The 20,223-nt window shown below is 33.8% G+C and overlaps 1 protein-coding gene across 2 annotated transcripts in view; it reads left to right on the top strand.

Annotated features, from left to right (window-relative positions):
• The window catches only part of CAMTA1 (calmodulin binding transcription activator 1), a 181,446-nt gene that overhangs the window by 84,767 nt on the left and 76,456 nt on the right, over window positions 1–20,223 (top strand). For both annotated transcript variants that reach the window (XM_053690379.1, XM_053690380.1), the window contains exons 10-12: window positions 391–587; window positions 2,188–2,262; window positions 17,891–17,921. In XM_053690379.1, the coding sequence (XP_053546354.1) occupies window positions 391–587; window positions 2,188–2,262; window positions 17,891–17,921 (303 nt within the window). The remainder of the gene's footprint in view (window positions 1–390; window positions 588–2,187; window positions 2,263–17,890; window positions 17,922–20,223) is intronic.

Raw genomic sequence — 20,223 nt, 5'->3', positions numbered from 1 at the left:
CCCCCTATCTTTGACATGGGGGGTTACTTTTTCCTCTGCACTAGTAACCTTCCCCCCTAATTAGCAAACTATAGTAATATTTTCCTATTTTCCACCTGTTTGTGTCTGTTTGTATGTGTGTGATGTTTATGTATGAGGTAATTTCTGAGTTACTCAAGAAAGAATTATCCACTGTTGCAAGGAAATATTTATCACTATGGAATCTAGTGGAACTTTTTAGATAGATGATAATATCAATACTTTTTTTTATGCAATTGAACAATATTCATATGTAAAATGTCATGAAAATAAAGGTCACATGAATAAGAAATACACAAACAGACATAGAGAATTATCAGTTGTACATAAAATGCCTTTGATTTATTTTGGGTTGTGTTTTCTTTCACACAGTATGCACTTTATAAAAAGATGACACAAGCTGCAATCCTCATCCAGAGCAAATTTCGAAGTTATTATGAACAAAAGAAATTCCAGCAGAGCCGGCGTGCTGCAGTGCTTATCCAACAATACTACAGAAGTTATAAAGAATGTGGAAAAATAAGGCAAAAGCGTCGGACCGCCGCTTCTTTTGTTCAGCAGAAACTGAGGTATGTGCATATTACCTGCTCGATGATCTAAAGTTCTCCGCTCTAGTTAGATTATCTAAGACAACAATGGCTAACATTGGCACCCGTGATGTTTTGGAACTACATTTCCCATAATGCTTAGCTAGACTGCAGACTTCTGGGGTTGAAAAGGTTACCTAAGATGTTTTGTCAGTGCCTCAAGGTCTCTCAAACTGTTTTAGAAAGTCACATTTTAGCGCAAAATTGTTTATCTCACTGTTCTGAGTTATGGATAATGCTAAAAAAAAACTCCAAAGATTTTTTATGATTTCTGTAAATAGCGCAGCTCTTTTAACAAATATTAAAAAGAAGATAAAATAATCATTTTTTGTGTGTATATTACTGACTTGAACATAACTAGAAGTGAGTTTATTCTTAGGGGTCTATTTAAGAAGCAGCGGATGCTGCTTCCGACCCACTGCGCTTCAGTTCCGGATCATGTCCGCCGCACATCGATAAATGTGTAATAAATGTATCATTGCACCAGCAGTTCTTGTGAACTGCTGGTGCAATACCACCCCCTGCAAATTTGCGGCCAATTGGCCGCTAGCAGGGGGTGTCAATCTGCTGTCCGTCACCTCAGAGGTGGCGGACGAGTTAAGGAGCAGCGAGCGGTCTTAGGACCGCTGCTTCTTAAAGGGCCAGTAAACATAGAAAATAATGTTATATAATTCTGCACATAGTGCAGAATTATATAACATTATATTAGTGCTAGCTTTATGTAATCTAATATTCCCTGTGAACTTTTATTAAAAAAGACTGTTTTCCAGACCCGCTCTCTGTGCTCTACTGAGCGGGTCTGTTTTTTACACTGAGCGAATCTGGCCAGCTGTCTAGTCACAGCCCGGCCGATCGCGCCATTACACTCAGTGCAGCTCGCTCCTGCTCTGTCTGACAGAGTGTAATGGCGCGATCGGCCGGGCTGTGACTATACAGCTGGCCAGATGCGCTCAGTGTAAAAAACAGACCCGCTCAGTAGAGCACAGAGAGCGGGTCTGGAAAACAGTATTTTTTAATAAAAGTTCACAGGGAATATTAGATTACATAAAGCTAGCACTAATATAATGTTATATAATCCTGCACTATGTGCAGAATTATATAACATTATTTTCTATGTTTACTGGCGCTTTAAGAAGCAGCGGTCCTAAGACCGCTCGCTGCTCCTTAACTCGTCCGCCACCTCTGCGTCATTGGAAACTCCTGTTTCCAATGACACACCCATTTGTATTAACCGTCTATTTGCAACATTGCCAGATCATAAATTCTTGAAAGAATGATCATCAATTATTTTTGTTTCAGGGGGTAAATATATGAGCTGATATACCTCTTGCACACTCATGATGTCCCTATTTTAATTTATATAATTGTATACCTGTTTTATTATTATTAATGTCATTATTTATAAGAATGTGAAATTTGAAGTCTAAATTCTCCATATATAACTTCATGACAACTGAGCTAGATGTTATTTTTCAATTGTTTCCTAGGTACTTGTTTATGTTAGATATATTTCCTTGTTAAAATGTATATACACTTAAGGTTATACCGTTTTCTTTTCTTTTTTTTCTTCATTTTGTTTCAGAAGCAGTCTGTTAACGAAGAAGCAAGACCAAGCTGCTCGTAAGATAATGAGGTTTTTACGTCGCTGCCGTCACAGGTATATTTCACATCATAAATACAAAAAAACTTGCCTTAAACAAAGTTACATGTATAAAATGAAAACGTTATATAAACAGTACAAAATCAGAATTATTTCACGGTGATTGTGAGAAACAGACAGTAAAAATTATTTATCACAATTGTTTCTTAAATTTATATTCATAGGCTCCATTCAAATTTCCTGATAATAAACTATCAATTCTGTCATTATTTGACTTCCCTACTGACACCATTCTGATCAATTAAAGATTTGAATTAGTCTGGCCCTGATTTTGCTGCCAAATACGCCATTATATGCCATTCGCAGTTAGATTTATTTCAACTGTTTGTAATATCAATTGCAAGTTCCCATTATGCACATAATTATAAGCAGTAATGAGGCAACCATATGCAAGTCTTAAAGGGACAGTCTATACCTTAGTCATCTTAAAGTCTTACCTTAGATTAAGCTGCAAATAGCCCCCTGCACCACTTTCTAGATCATGCAGCAGTAACAGTAAAAAAGTTATTTTAAAATGAATATTGTTTTTGGTCACTTTGAAATGGCTGCCAAGCTCCACCCACTGATGACATCATGATCTGGGCTGCATCTATGTACACTGCTGAATAGCATTGACAGGCTGTTGAATCCAATTAGTGAGTCTTTTGTTACTAGTGAAGCCTTTAATGCAGTCCAGATCGTGATGTCATCAGTGGGCAGAGCTTGGCAGCCCAAAGTGACCAGAAACAATGTTCATTTTAAAATGACTTTTTTACTGTTCCTGCTGCATGACATAGAAAGGGTGCAGAAGGATATTTGTAGCTTAATCTAAAGTAAGACTTTAAGATGATAAGGTGTAGAGTGTCCCTTTAATTGCAAGTTTCCATTAAGCACATAATTATATGTAGTAATGAGGCAACCATATGCTTTAAAATTGTGGTAAATGAATCCAGCACCTTCTTGTTATTAATTATAATATAGAAGCCAATTTATTTTGGCATGAAGAGAAAGTGGTTTGATTCTCAAATCAATTTGGCTTTGGAATAAATAATGTGATTTGTATATCGAAGTTCTTTTTCTATCATCGCTTTAGAGAACTTTGATTCAGTTTAAGATGGATACAGATTTAATTCTCGTTTATTTTTATATAAATGGCCATACTCCATTACATTTGAAAAAAAAAATATTTTCTAATGATCATTTATTCATTTATATATTCTTTAGTAATGGTAACCACTTTAAAGACAAAACATTTGAAACAAATCATAATAAAGGATTTTAAGTCTGCACATTAATGAATTTACATTTTTTGTTTTGTTTTTTTTTCCCTGCAAAAAAAATGTGAAATTCTAAAAAATGTTCTTTATAATTAATAATTTAGTATGAAGAGTAAAAGAAAATGCAAAGTTAAGTATAGAGAAAGGCAGGAAGTATTATAGGGTTGGATTGTTTAAGGGGGTATCAGCAGTGGTAGATATTTTAATATAAGGGTATATACGGGTATTGACTGGAAGGGATACATGAAAACTCAATTTTGAAGATATTCATTTTAAAATAGAAGAAGGGCATTCATAAAGAAATATCAGATGAGACCTAAACAAGTAGGGAGATCCATAAGTCACGTGCATAATCCATTATGGTACCAAAGAGAGTTATAAAAACTAAGAAGCCACTAGGACTCTTATGGCACCTCAACAGTAAGTGGTAGTGTGAGAAACACTAAAATAAAGTTACATGAAAAGGATAAAAACAATAGTTACAGAATAGGCAGTATGTGTAAAAAAAGAAGAAAAATGTTTGATTAACTAATTCTTAAAAGGACACTAAACCCACATTTTTTCTTTCATGATTCAGATAGAGCATGCAATTTTAAGCAACTTTCTAATTTACTCCTATTATTATTTTTTCTTTGTTCTCTTGGTATCTTTATTTAAAAAGCAGGAATGTGATGCATAGGAGCCGGCCCATTTTTGGTTGAGAACCTGGGTTATGCTTGCTTATAGGTGGGTAAATGTAAGCCTCCAATAAGCAAGCACTATCCATGGTGCTGAACCTAAAATGTGCTGGCTGCTAAGAATTACATTTCCGCTTTTAAAATAAAGATAGCAAGAGAACGAAGAAAAATTGATAATAGGAGTAAATTAGAAAGTAGTTTAAAATGTCATGCTCTATCTGAATCATGAAAGAAAAAAATTGGGTTCAGTGTCCCTTTAAATAGTCGGTTAAGACTAAAGGTTCCTGAATAGTTAAAAGAAAACAAAAAACAACAACATATTTTCGTATTGTAAGTTTTATCTGTCTTTAATGCCCTATATAGGACCAGATTACGAGTGGCGCACTAACAGTTATGCCCGAGCGAAAAGGGATATATCGCGGCTTCGTGCATTGGGTTTAGTGCTCATATTAAAAGTTGAAAGTAAACGTGATCGCTTGGGCGCAATTGAAGTTAACGCACGTCAGGATAACATGTCCTCAGAGCTCTGATTAACTATTTTGAGAACCAAAAAAGTGTCACAAAGCACATCAAAAATACATTGCAAAGTACAGTCAAAATCTTAAGAACACCATCTAATAAAAATTATTTTAAAAACAATTCCACAAAAAAGTTATAATGGCTCATAGATATGAGGTCTCAGAATTATAAAAAAAATCGAGCAAAGGGCTTTAACATAGAGATACATACATATACATGTCTAAAAATGTTTATGTATGTATAGATATATGTATATATCTGTGTACATATGTATGTATATGTGTGTATATATATATTTATATATCTGTGTACATATGTATATGTATATATCTGTGTACATATGTATGTGTGTATATATATATATGTATATATCTGTGTACATATGTATGTATATGTGTGTATATATGTATATATCTGTGTACATATGTATGTGTGTATATATATATGTATATATCTGTGTACATATGTATGTATATGTGTGTATATATGTATATATCTGTACATATGTATATGTGTGTATATGTATATATCTGTGTGCATATGTATGTATATGTGTGTATATGTATATATCTGTGTACATATGTATGTATATGTGTGTATATGTATATATCTGTGTGCATATGTATGTATATGTGTGTATATGTATATATCTGTGTACATATGTATGTATATGTGTATGTATGTATATGTGTGTATATGTATATATCTGTGTGCATATGTATGTATATGTGTGTATATGTATATATCTGTGTGTATATGTATATATCTGTGTGCATATGATATTCTAACTTCTGCTTTTTGTGTGCATTGGGTTAGCGCGCAAAACGAAAACTTTTTACTTTAAACTTTTAATACGAGGGTTCCACAACGCGCACTAAAAGCTTACTTCTAGCCGAGTTTGCGCGAGTGGGAGCGTTAAATAGCGCTCCACTTATAATCTGGCCCTTAATGGACAAACTAGTTTCTACAATATAATAAAGGTTGTTTCTTAAATGTTTACATAGTGAAAGGTACTAAATCGCAGTTATGTTTCTATGTTTTTTTTTTATTTTCGCAACCAGGTATCTCCGACCATCATTGGGTTATCATTTTATAGCTCATTGTAGTATTCCGTAGTGTTGTTGACCAAGAATTTAGCCTAGTGTTAAAATAAATTTCCACTTAAAGTTCAGACATTGAATTAAAGGGACATTGCACTCATAAATCATCATATATGTGACAGAGAAGCAATTAAAATGTTACAATATATATTGTATGAAATTAAAATGGTAGGTAAATGTTTACATTTAACAGAAAATGCATCCCAAGTATCAATTGCTCACTGACAGGTAGGGATAGTTCTCATATCTTCATGACTGGTGGCAAGAAAAAGTAGGTTGTATCAGCACTGGAAGTGCCATTAAAAAAATTATATATTTTTGGATGCCTTCTTTTTTTATAGAGCAAAGATCAATTTTAGTATAATGCCTCTTTAATCTTGAATTCACCCTCCATCTATCTCACTACCTCACAGGTACCAAGGAATGTTACAAACTTACTATACAAAATATTTCCTTTTTCTTATAGATGGCTAAAACATTTTAAATATGTTTGTTATATTACAAAGAAATGGGAAGCTTTTAATAAGGTGTATTACTTGAATAGTATTTTAAGAAACCGATCATATTTTATCAGAAAATTAAGTAATCAATTTTGAACATGAAATTATGGTTTAAAGGGACACTAAACCCACATTTTTTCTTTCATGATTCAGATAGAGCAGCAATTTTACTCCTATTATCATTTTTTCTTGGTTCTCTTGACATTTTTTTTAAAAAAGCAGGAATATAAGCATAGGAGCCGGCCCATTTTTGTTTCAGCACCTGGGTAGCACTTGCTGATTGGTGGCTAAATGTAGCCACCAATCAGCAAGCGCTGCCAAGGTTCTAAACCAAAAATGGGCCAGCTCGTAAGCTTACATTCCTGCTTTTTCAAATAAAGATAGCAAGAGAACCAAGAAAAAATTGATAATAGGAGTAAAGTAGAAAGTTGCTTCGAATTTCATGCTCTATCTGAATCATGAAAGAAAGAAAATTCGGATTATCCTAAGTTATGAAGGTATAATCTAGATTTTATTAAAGACACAGAGACGAGTATTTTGCATTCTCTCTCTTTACTACTTAAATGCAGTTTTTTAAAGTATACATAACAATACAATAAACTGTCAAAATTTTGAAAATGAGACAGTAAAACAAATAACATATCAGTGACCAATGAAATTAGAGAACTGATTAGACTAAAACCACATAGCCAATCAGGTTACTAATAAATCCTATAAACTGTCCAATATACAATAAGACATCCTCTTTCTTTGAAACTGTAGAAGGAAACAAAAGGTCCATGATAAGGAAGTAGTTCCAGACGAGAAGACAGCAGACAACCATGAAGAGAAGAACTTTGAATTGAAGAATCATTCGTGAAGAAAACTCCATCTTATCAGGAAAGAATGAAAATCCTCTTGAAGACTGTATAGGCTGAGGAAAACTTTCTTGAAGTTTCGTCTCTTCACAGAGATGAGATGGAACAAAACCACTTAGGATAATATCTTTATAGTTGATTGGTAACTGAAATAAATATACAAGATATGTTAGTAATAGGATAAAACAAATAAGGGTGGGAACAAAACCATATAATAATATAATCAGAGGAGGGAAAATACTCGTCTCTGTGTCTTTAATAAAATCTAGATTATACCTTCATAACTTAGGATAATCCGAATTTTATTACAAGACCAGAGACTCATATTTTGCTAGTTTAAAGCAACTAACAAAATAAATTAAGCGAGGCGTGTTCAATGGGTTTAAAATAAAATTGTTTAAAAATAGAATCAGAAGACCAGTCAGCTGCATCCAAGATTTGTTGAAGGGAGGCAGCTTTCAAAAATGCTTTAGAAGCGGCTGATCCTCTAACAGAGTGAGCGGAAAAAGAAACATCAATACCTGCTTCACTCATAACCCATTTAACCCACCTGGCTATAGAAGTAGAGGATACGGGATAATGAGGAGGAATAAAAGATAACAAAAGTTGATTGGAAGTAGAAATACGAAAAGAAGAAGTTCTGCGTTCATACTCTTTGAGACATACAACCACACAGAGAAGAGGTTCAGAAGGTAAGTAAGGATAGAATATTGAGGTTGAAAAAGATTTAGTTCTTTTAGATATGAAGAAAGTAACACCTTCAGGGGTAAAACGTTTAGAATTAAAATCTAAAGCTCTAACATCAGAAACTCTACGAAAAGAAATTAAACATAAAAGGGTAGCCAATTTAGTGGTAAGTTGTTTCAATGATAAAAATTCATTAGAAGGCCAAGATTTAAAAAGAGAAAAAATAAGATCAACATCCCAAAAAGAAGAATATTTAGGAGTCGGAGGTCTTTTGAGTTTGATTGCTTTCATTAATTTACAAATTAAAGGATGTTGTCCTACAGGAAAATTATTTATAAAAGAATGTTTAGCCGAAATAGCAGATCTAGAAACGTTGATGGTTCTGTAAGCTAAACCTGAATCAAAAAGTGATGTAAGGAAATTAATGATGTAGATTATATCTGCTGAAAGGGGATCCAAACTTCTTTCCATGCACCAGCCAGACCATCTGGTCCATGCGGAAAAATAGCATTTTTTGGTCCCTGGGGCCAATGAATCTGCGAGGAGTTCCTGAGCTTGTTGTGATAAGCCTTGGGGAAATGAAGATTGCCCGAAATTGACCAAGCTATGAGACGAAGAGATCCTTGAAGAATAAGTTCGTGAGAATGACCTTCTGGATCTGACAAGAGAAGCGGAAAAACCGGAAGAAGAACAGGATGGTTGACAGATAATTCTAGAAGAGATGGGTACCAGGGTTGAGATGGCCAAAGGGGAGTGATTAGGAGAATTGAGAGAAGATCCCGACGGACTACTGATATGGTTCTCTGAATCATGGAGAATGGGGGAAAAGCATAAGCTGTCTGGAGAGGCCAGGGGTGGAGAAATGCATCGATTGCCAAAGCTTCCGGATCTGGGCGCCAACTGAAATAAGGGCAAATCTGATGATTCAGTCTCGAAGCGAAGAGATCCATCGAAAAGGGACCTCTGAGAGATTGAAGCGAATGAAAAACTTGATGGTGAAGTTTCCAATCGCTGGAATCTGTCAGGTATCGAGATCCCCAATCCGCCGCTACATTGGATAAACCTGGAATGTATTCCGCTTTTACAGAAATATTTCTGTCCAAGCAAAGATGAATGAATTCTTTCGTAATAGTTGATAAATCTCTCGATTTTGTACCACCGAGGCGATTCAAATAGCGAACTGCAGAAATATTGTCCATTCTGAGTAAAATGGACACAGGAGAAGAACTTTTGACAAAACTCTTTACTGCAAAAGAGCCTGCCAAAAGTTCTAAGCAATTGATGTGAAAACGCTTTTCTTCTGAAGACCATTTTCCTCCTGTGATTGAGGGACCACAACGAGCGCCCCAACCCGAGCGACTGGCATCGGATTCTATGATAAGATCTGGAGATTTTCCGAAAATGGCTCTCCCGTTCCAAGCTTCTATATGGGAAAGCCACCATGAAAGTTCCTCTTTGGCTTCTGAAGAAAGAGGAATTTGATGGGAATATGAAAGACCTTTTTGGAGGTGAAAAATTTTTAAACGTTGAAGTTCCCTGTAATGAAGAGGAGCAGGGAAAATAGCCTGAATAGAGGATGAAAGTAACCCAACTATTCTGGCTATAGTCCTGATGGGAACCAATGGTAAAGAAAGAGTTCTTGAAATCTCTTTCTTGATATTCACAATTTTTTCTCTGGGAAGACTTAAAGTAGCTTTCGAAGTGTCTATTTTGAAACCTAAAAAGGTTAGAGATTTGGTTGGAAGAAGAACAGATTTCTCTTTGTTGATCAGGAAACCTAAATTTTCTAAAATGAAAGTAGTAAGTTGGAGTTGAGACTTTAACGTGGCAGAGTTCTGATTCATAATCAAGATATCGTCTAAATAGATGATGAGTCGAACCCCTCGAAGACGAAGCCAAGTAATTATAGGTTTCATTATTTTGGTAAAAATCCAAGGGGCTGAAGATAGACCGAAAGGCATGCAAGTGAAACTCCAATACTTTTCTTCCCAAACAAAAGTTAGAAATTTCCTGTGTTCTTGAGCTACAGGAACTGTCAGATAAGCATCTGTCAGATCTAATCTGACTAGAAAATCGTTGTCTAGAAGGCAATCTCTGAGAAGATGAATACCTTCCATTTTGAAATGTTGATAAACAACGAAGGCGTTTAGAGATCTTAGGTTTATAACTGGACGAAAAAGCCCATTTTTCTTTTTTACGAGAAAAAGATTGCTGAGAAAGCAATTTTGAGGACTTAAAACTTGTTCTATTGCTTGTTTTAATAAAAGGTTTGAAATTTCGGTTTGAACCAAATTTCTGTCTGCAACAGAAAACTTTATTGGAAGGGGAATAGAATTTTGAAATGGAGGAGAAATAAAATCTATAAAAAGACCAGAAACAGTTTGAAGAACCCATTGATCTGAAGTTATCATGTTCCAATTGTGTGTGAAAAGAGATAATCTGCCTCCTATTATGTTTTGGGAAGAAACCTGAGGAGGATGAAAAAGAAGATTTACCTTGAGGTGTGCGGGATCTTTGTCTCGAGCGTTGAATTCTTGGGTTCCAGAATCTTCCTCTAGATGGAAAGAAGCCTGAGGAGACTGGATTCTGAATGTGTCTCTGATTGTGAAATTGTTGAAAGGCAAATTGAGACCTGTTTGGGAATGAAGCACGGCCGGGAAAGCGGCCTCTACCTTTCCCAGCCTGCTCAGAAAAACGATCTTGGTGAAAGATCTTTTTCATTGATGTTCTCACTTTATTAAGATTGGAGAACGTATTTACGTAACTATTTAACTCTTTTATAAAAGTGTCTCCAAACAAAAGGCCATTTGTATCAGAATGGATTTCGTTAATTGCAAAATCGCAAACCTTGGGGTCAATTCTTCTAAGGATATTACGTCTGCGTTCAGTGTATATCGCAGAATTGGCATTCCCTAAAAATGAGAGCATTCTCTGAAGCCACTCTCTAACGATGACTGGGTCTAAAAGAGTATTGTCGTATACGGCTTGTTCCGATAAATCAAAAAGTTTTGCTAAAGGACCAATTGTGTCAAGCATTTTATCTTGACAAATTTTCCAGGCCCTGTCCATACCTTTCTTTAATTTGAAACCTGGGGACCCTATAAATTTTAAAATCTTTGGATCTACTTCAGGGGTAATGTTTGTATTATTGGGAAGAATTGGTCTAGGACATTCAGCCCTCATTTTATTTCTAGAATCTCTTTTTAAAGGTTGGCGAAGTTGGTAATCGATAAATTCTGCAATATCAGATGAGGGGCACCATTCTGCAGATCTAGGGTGATGTAAATCATCCGCATTAAACCTAGGATTTCCTAGGCAATCAAAAAATTCCACTTTTTTGGACTCCAAATGTTTAGATTTTTTAAGAGATTTTTTGAATTTTTTAATCTTTGGAGAAGCCAAAGAATTTTCAGATGAGGAATGAGATAAATCATCCTCAGATTGAATTGAATTCAGAGATGAATCTGAATTAATTTCAGTATCTGAACAAATTTCACAATTATCATCATTGGCCAAAGCCTCTCCCATTAGTGACCTCTTGGGAGTAGAGGAAATAGCAGGTGTTTTTCTTCCTTTCCTGCGAGGAACGGCAGAATCAGCAACAAGTTGGCGTGATTTTTTAATTAATTTCTTACTGGTTTTTATATCACTGGATATAATTCTTTTCCTTTTTAAATCCTTTTTTGAGGATTTATCAATTAAAATGGTTATTTTTTCTAACATTGAATTCATTGAATTGTCAATCATCTTTTGAACGCCCTCAGCATTCAGTGAGAGATTCAAATCAGATGATTGAGACATAGTGATAATAAATATATAATACCTTAAAATATAATATAATTGTTGTATATAATATAATATTATAACTATAGAATAAATCTAAATAATAATTTAACAATAAATAACTTGGTAATGTATTAATTAATGTATTATTTAATGTATTAAATCACAAAATTGACCCCAAGAAATTGAGATAAAAGGTGACTAAATTATCTAATAAAACTTTTTCCAATAATAAAAATGGCCAAAAGATGGAGACAAAGTGTCAGCAACTAAAATGAGGAAGTTAAAGCTGCTGACACGTAATGTATGAGGAGCAACAAAATTGCAAATGAAGACGGCAGTTTTGCAGGGCGGGAAAGTGAAACTAACTGCGTAATGAAGAGAAGGAGACCGGCGCATGCGCACTGAGACCGACAGTCACAAGATGGAGGTCGGGACAGTGCGGTATAGCGCAACAGAGTACAAACAAACCGGAGGTAGTATAAAAGTAAAATACAAGCGAAATAAGCAAGGGGCACAAACTAAAATTAAATAAGAAAAAATAAAAACAATATGGGAGAAAAGTTTTGTTAAACCAACGAAAGAGTCCTAAGCTAAAACGGACTACAAATGAATTTAATAAAAGGTTAACTAAAATAACAAGAATATTATAATGTATAAAAGTTATTTTTTATTAACATTTGAGAAAACAATACTTATCTTTACTGCAGCAGTAAAAGAAAGAGGATGTCTTATTGTATATTGGACAGTTTATAGGATTTATTAGTAACCTGATTGGCTATGTGGTTTTAGTCTAATCAGTTCTCTAATTTCATTGGTCACTGATATGTTATTTGTTTTACTGTCTCATTTTCAAAATTTTGACAGTTTATTGTATTGTTATGTATACTTTAAAAAACTGCATTTAAGTAGTAAAGAGAGAGAATGCAAAATATGAGTCTCTGGTCTTGTAATAAAATTGGGTTTAGTGTCCCTTTAAAGAATATTAACCTGTTGGACACAACTTTAGTGGTTACTTCTCAGCATGTTATTATTTTTCCTTCTGTGTCTGCAGCTGTATTATTTTAGCCCTTTACAGTTGCTAGTTCTGCCATCTTGGAGGTCATGTATTCTTGCACCCTGTGACAAGCAGCAAACATTTAAGAATCAGTGATGTTTCTGGGTCTTCACATCTGTAGTGTGTGCTTTGGATTAGCACACAGAATCAGGGCTAGACTGGGAAACCAGACCGGTCTTGGAAATATCTGAAGACCGATCCCAGTCCTTTCTTTATCCCCAACCCCCCTACCTTGCCTAAGGCCATTTTTTTCTCTGGAACAGGCCCCCACACCCTCATTAGGAGCAGTCGTCAGCCACTTTTCTGCCACCACAGGCCCCCTCACGGTTGTCAGGAGGGGCCCTAAAGAAATATGCTACAGAATGTGCACAAGGCTTGTTCCTTGACCTCCCTGACGGATGTGGCCCTATGGCCTGGGATCCCGGGGGGCCAATCCGGCATTATACAGAATACAGAGTGGGAGGTTTAATTTTATTTATATTTTTATGCACACTTTAAATGTAATATATATATATATATATATGTATATATATGTGTGTGTGTGTGTGTATATATATATATATATATATACACTAACCTGAAGTTCAAAATACATTAAAAAAATGGTAACCATCAATGATCTGTGATTGGGAGTGCAAGAATACCTAAGCTCTAAGATGGCTGCGCCCAGTATAAATAAGTGGAGCTTGACCAGTAAGGGGTTGAATAGGAAAAAGGCTTTGAAGAGATCTGGAGATACCGGAGGAAAACCAATAGCACAGTGGTTTGTAGCAGTTTAATATCCTGCCTCACATGTGCATGATTGAATTTAGAATACTTTAATGGACACCTTAAAGTGGATTCCACATAAAATTAATCTACTAAATAACACACAGACACAGCTTCATAGTGAATATAGCCATGTCTGTGTGGCATATGTCAGAGACAATATAGAGTGCTTTAAATTTCAGTGATCGAGCATTATGTATTTACTGCCACGTCACATTTATTAATCATGTTGAAGGGACATTAAACCCAAAATGTTTTCTTTTAAGATTCAGAAAGAGCGTGACATTTTTAACAACTTTCCAATTTACTTATATTATCTAATTAGTTTAATTCTCTTGATATCCTTTGTTTAAAAGCATATCTAAATAGGCTGAGGAGCTGCTGATTGGTGGCTGCATGTAGATGCCTCGTGTTATTGGCTCACCCATGTGCATTGCTATGTTTTCAACAAAGGATACCTAAAGAATGAAGCAAATTGCATAATAGAAGTAAATTGGAATGTTTATTAAAATTGTATTCTCTATCTGAATCATGAAAGAAAAAAAAATGGGTTTCATGTCCCTTTAAAGGGAAATAATGAAAAAAATGCTTCCTAGAATTTTTTTTATTTTTTTTAATGTTACAATGTGTGAATAAATTATTTAAATACAATGTCTACTTTCATTATTTTATTGCTGCTTTCAAATGCACAGTAGAAATATTTTTGATGTCCATTACCTAAAAATTGTTGTTGGTCTTAATAAAGAATATGGTTTTCTACCTCTTAGAGGCATAAAGAAGAAACGTAATACAATGTATTTGTTATCACAAAGAAAAAAAGAGTAGGAATACTTAGCTATGGTAGATCATAGACTTGCTCTGGCAAATATGTGTAAGGAAGATATTTTTTGGACTATGATATAAATTCTCATTTCATAGGCTTTGCTTATAACAGAGAAAAAGACAATATGATAGAAACTTTCCGGTGTGTTAAGAAATTAAATTAAGCTGAGAATGAAAACATTTTTCATAAAAATAGCAATACAAGAATAAAAGGTCTCAAAGTATAATTTTTACTTAAATGATAACATATGGGTCTTAATATCAACAAAGTGGGCTGATATAAAACAATATGATGGTTGAATACTCAACATATCATACCATTTTATAATGCATTTGCAACACGAAAATTCCAAGGTGATCATATTTTATGCCACACTTTGCTTAGTAGATATATTATCTTTATAGTTTTGTGGTATAAATGGGGAGGCCAGTAATAGAAAGTAATTGTTTGGTCTTCTGTATTTACAGATAATTATCATTATCAATGCCTGTTTTGCATATATGATCAATTTTGTATTTTTATATACAATTAAAGGGAGATGAAATCCATGTTTTTCTTTCATTATCCAGATAGAACAATGCAATTTTAAGCAACTTTCTAATTTATTTCTATTATCATCCAATTTGCTTCATTGTCTTGGTATTCTTTGTTGAAGTAGCAGCAATATACTGCTGGGAGCTAGATAAGCACATTGGGTGAGCCAATGACTAGAGGCATATATTATGCAGCCACCAATCAGTAGCTAGCTCCCAGTGGTGAATTACTTCTCTAGAATCTACCTAGGTATGATTTACAACAAAAGATTCCAAGAGAACAGATAACAGAGGTAATTGGAAAGTTGTTGTTTTTTTTAATTTGCATGCCTTATCTGAATCATGTCAGTTTAATTTTGATTTTACTGACCATTTAAATTGTGTTTTAAAAGTGGAAATTGATTATTCTATATATATTAAGATAAATTACTAATAAGCCTTAGTAAAAGAGTGTGGTAATTTAAAAAATAATTCCTAAATGAAGACAAAATATTAGTGTGCATTGATTAAAGGGACACTGAACCCAATTTTTTTTCTATCGTGATTCAGATAGAGCATGCAATTTTAAGCAACTTTCTAATTTAATCCTATTATCAAATTCTTTTCATTTTCTTGGTATCTTTATTTGAAATGCAAGAATGTAAGTTTAGATGCCGGCCCATTTTTGGTGAACACACTGTGTTGTTCTTGCTGATTGGTGGATAAATTCACCTACTAATAAACAAGTGCTGTCCATTGTCTGAACCAAAAAAATAGCTTAGATGCCTACTTTTTAAAATAAAGATAGCAAGAGAACAAAGAAAAATTGATAATAGGAGTAAATTAGAAAGTTGTTTAAAATTGCATGTTCTATCTGAATCACAAAAGAAAAAAATTGGGTTCAGTGTCCCTTTAAGTTATCTGTTGTTAAAGTTCAAATATTATGAACTTTGTTTCATTTCTGGGTATTATTACTTACATGTCATATAAAAAGTCCTGTTTGAGAAAAGTATTCACAGATTTGTGGTACTCTTTGGTCTACCAAAAAGTTATCTGTAACAACATTCTCTAGGTACAATGTAGCAATATGTGCTTTGTACTACTTTCAAGGTAGAACATACAAAGATGGATACTTAAAGGGATATGAAACTTAAACTATTTATTTTGTGATTCAGACAGCGCATACAATTTAAAAAAGTTTCCAATTTACTTCTATTATCAAATTTGCTTTGTTCCCATGATATTCTGTGTTGAAGTGATACCTAGGTAGGCATCTGGAGCGCTACATGACAGGAAATAGTGCTGCCATCTAGTGCTCTTGCAAATGTATAACATTCTTGCAAAACTGCTGCCATCTAGTGCTCTTGCAAATGTATAACATTCTTGCAAAACTGCTGCCATCTAGTGCTCTTGTAAATGTATAACATTCTTACAAAACTGCTGCCATCTAGTGCTCTTGTAAATGTATAACATTCTTGCAAAACTGCTGCCATCTAGTGCTCTTGTAAATGTATAACATTCTTGCAAAACTGCTGCCATTTAGTGCTCCAGAAATGGGCCGGCTCCTTTTCAACAAAAGATACCAAGAGAACAAAGACAAATCAATATTAGAAGTAAATGAGAAAGCTGTTTACAATCACATGCTGTATCTGAATCATGAAAGAAAAAATTTGGGTTTCATATCTTTTTAAAGAATATGAACATTGTTTGAGGGCAAAATTAAAATGCTGTTTTCCTTTCTTTTCCTGCTATATTTTTTATGTTTTGTTTTTTCTCTCCACTATAATAATTTAAATATGACATTTTGGTTAAACTGGTATTTAGTATTCATTGTTGCTTTTTATGTGGGTTTTATAGGATGCTGATTATACAAGATAACTCAATATAAATTGTATGTAGATGCTGAAGTTGTTCCAAGTCACCAATTCTGAAAACAAAAATAAATCTTATAATTTGAATGTTGTTTTATCTTTCTGTTAAACTTTTTCTGTGTACTAAATATATTGTAGTTGTGACTATTATTCCTCTGTAGAGATTGTAACATTATTTATTTTGCATTGAACGCACCTGCATTATAACTAAACTAATCATTTATATTCAATGGCTTTTGCATACAAACGTAATTGTTATGCATTTAGCTAAGTCTAGTACTAATATACGTTATACAACTGATAATCAAACGCTCTGGGGCGGGGGGAGAAAAGGATTACCTTGTATAAACATATATTTGTCATATTAAAGTGGATTATTCCGATTTCACTGTTTAATTACTACATCATTTCTATTCATTGTCTACTTGTTTTAACCCCTTAACAACATAGACGTACCCTGTATGTTGCATGTCCTTAAAGGCACATGAACACAAATTACCTTCTTTTATTATTCAGATAGAGCATGCTGTTTAAAACAACTTTCCAATTTGCTTATATTATCAGATTTGCTTCATTGTCTTGGTATCATTTGTTGAAAGAGCAGCAATGCACTACTGTGAGCTCGCTTAATACACCTGGTTAGCCAATAGCATGTGCAGCTACCAATCAGCAGCTATCTTCCAGTAGTGCATTGCTGCACCTAGGTATGGTTTTTAACAAAGGATACCAAGAGAATGAAGCAAATTAGATCATAGAAGTAAATAGGAAAGTGGTTTAAAACTGTATGCTCTATCTAAATCTAAAAGAAGTTTTTTTGGTGTCATGCCCTTTTAAGGGGTTTTCAGTCTCACTCCAGGAGACATTTGGCAATAGCGTGGTCTTGAGAGAACCACGCTATTTAACCCCTTAGTGTGAAAGGGGATAACAGTGCAGTAATGTCTTTATCACTCAATATTTCTATACCGCAGCCGTTGAGTGTTACTGACATGAACACACTAAGCCTACCTAGGTTTACTACTCAACAAAAGATACCAAGAAAACTAAGTTTGATCATACAAATAAAATGGAAAATGTAATCGCATGCTGAATCTGACTTTACTGTAAGTAAGCATCAAAAAATACTATTCTCTTTATTGTTTCACAATATATATATGTGATTTCAGTACTTGCACCTGTTTTGCTAATAGCTGTTTGATATTGTTTTGCTGTCTAAAGCCCACTGTTGGACCATAAGCTGTACAAAAGGGTGAGTGTAGCATTTGCTAGCCAGTTTCTTTATTTCTTTTTCTAACGTATTGCTTTGTGCCTGTTTGCATGGGGCTGCAGCCAAGACATACCAGTTAGTTTCACATCCATAGAGTATGAAAACAATAGAAATCATTCTATTGCATTTTCTAATACAGCCACTTTACAATAAAGCACATGAGTATGCAGAGGAATGGATTGCATGAGTAAGTAAATAGAACGTTGTCAAACCATCACTTGGCATGCTTGTAAAGTGGTGGAAAGACCCCAATGGTACCAAGAACTGGCTTGTAACTGGGTTTTCTGGTACATTTATTTGCATAATACTCATTAAATCAACCGTCAGCTCGTCACTTAAGCAATGCAATCTACAACTGATTTTCTTTAAGGGTATGTATTTATTACAAGAAAAGTTTGATAATTTAGGATTCAACCGAGCACCCTCACCAGGATTATTTATGCACTAAATAAACAGGATATAATGTGTGCAACTAAACACATCTTTGGTCCTGTCTTCTGATTTATTTGCGCAAACATCTTTATATTCCAATAGAACAGTATCATTCTTACCCATGAGTTTTGTCACAAAGTAATTATAGCTTTGATCAATATGTTTTATCTGATGGTGCAAATTAATAAAGCACAAAAGTCTTTTTGTGTAGACTAGGACACAACAGTGTATAATAGAAATTAAGTGCCTTGAATGTAAATACAGTGATATGTTTCCTAATGCTTAAACTGACTTTATGGTTGTAATATAAAATACTTAATTACATGTAGTATAAACTTTTGCAGTATATTTTCATTATTTATTTTGTCCCCTTTTCCTATAATTTTATTCTGAAAATTATGAGTTTTCTATTTTCTGTTAGAAGTGGAAAAGCCGACTCCAAACTTTAACACTGCTATATTCTACACAGGCACAGGCTGCACTCTTTAACAACTTATTTATAGCTGTTCCTAATTGACTTCAGCAGAGAAGAAATCTTAAGTTAAAAAATGGCGGTACCCATTGCTTATAAACTTTACACTTTTCAATATTTAAACAACTAATATGATTTAAGAAAATATATCTGCATATTATATTCTCAGGATTTTTGCCTTGAAATTGAATACATTGTTTTGTCTAGGATTTATTTCGTGTTTAATGTCCCTTTAATGACAGTCTAAAAATAATGTCACTAAAGAACGTGTAAATGACATCATGCACCGCTAGTTTAAAATAAATTGAATCTGTATTATTGGGATATGAGTTTGTTCACCATTCTACAACTCCCATTATTAAGATTAAACAAAATGGAAGCTAAACTTGACAAACCTCTCTTTTATTTCTTAAACAGAGCATAATGAATCCTGGTGATTGTGTCCTTTTGAATTATTTTTTTTTACATTTTATTTAAACATAAGTTATTTGTTAATTTTTCTAGGGATTATGTTAAGCATCATGTTTTATTGCATGCATCCTTAAATTTATTTTACACTACTTTTTAAGAATGCAATAAAATAAAATGTACCTTTTTTGTGGGTGATTTGGATGCAGATATGAAACTGTAATGAATTCCATTCATTTTTCAATCCATTAGAATAGCTGAACCAAGTGATTAGCAAAGCTTTATGCAGGGTTTTCAAATTTAAAGTCCATTTCAAACTGTTTGAAACTTATTAGAAAACCGTGTTATTGTTTATTTTTTTGTTGGCTTCACACTGTGATAGAATCTGTAATATAAAAGGTATTCAAATTAATCAGAAAACACTGTTTTGAAAGTAGCTTTTCACATAATTCCTTTTCTATTTCAACAGCCTTGATCTCTTGAAAACACATTTTGGTCTCATTTAAACGATGCATCTTAGCTATTCAATATATATTTTTTAAATCTTAGTTTTTATCTTTATAAGTTTTATTTAAATCTTCCAAACATAAAATACAAAATTAATTTTCACCAACAGGGCGATCAAAGTAAGCATATAAAAAGTTTGGTTATATAAAGTGTCATAAAATGTGAGCTTGCAGAAAAAGTTTCTACACGTACATGCACAGCTCAATGCCCATTTAAATCAGAATGTTTATGATTTTAATTAAATGTTTGGACTTTTTAAAAATGTTAATAAAAAAAAAAAATATTTTGAATTGTTACATGGATACCAAACTGCCCCTTATGTATTTAAAGGGACAATGCAATTGGGCAAGCATCTGATGAGTTTGTTGTATTCAAAGCTGCTGCATGAACACCATTTTTAGCAAGCAGTGATGCTTACAGGGGGAGCCAGGGGGGCACAACCCTGCAGCATAATGGCTGCCCCCC

This window comes from Bombina bombina, chromosome 8 (genome assembly GCF_027579735.1).
Source record: "Bombina bombina isolate aBomBom1 chromosome 8, aBomBom1.pri, whole genome shotgun sequence".
NCBI classification, from domain to species: Eukaryota; Metazoa; Chordata; class Amphibia; order Anura; family Bombinatoridae; genus Bombina; species Bombina bombina.
Note: the sequence above shows the minus strand (reverse complement) of the source record. Positions and strands in the feature narration are given on the sequence as shown.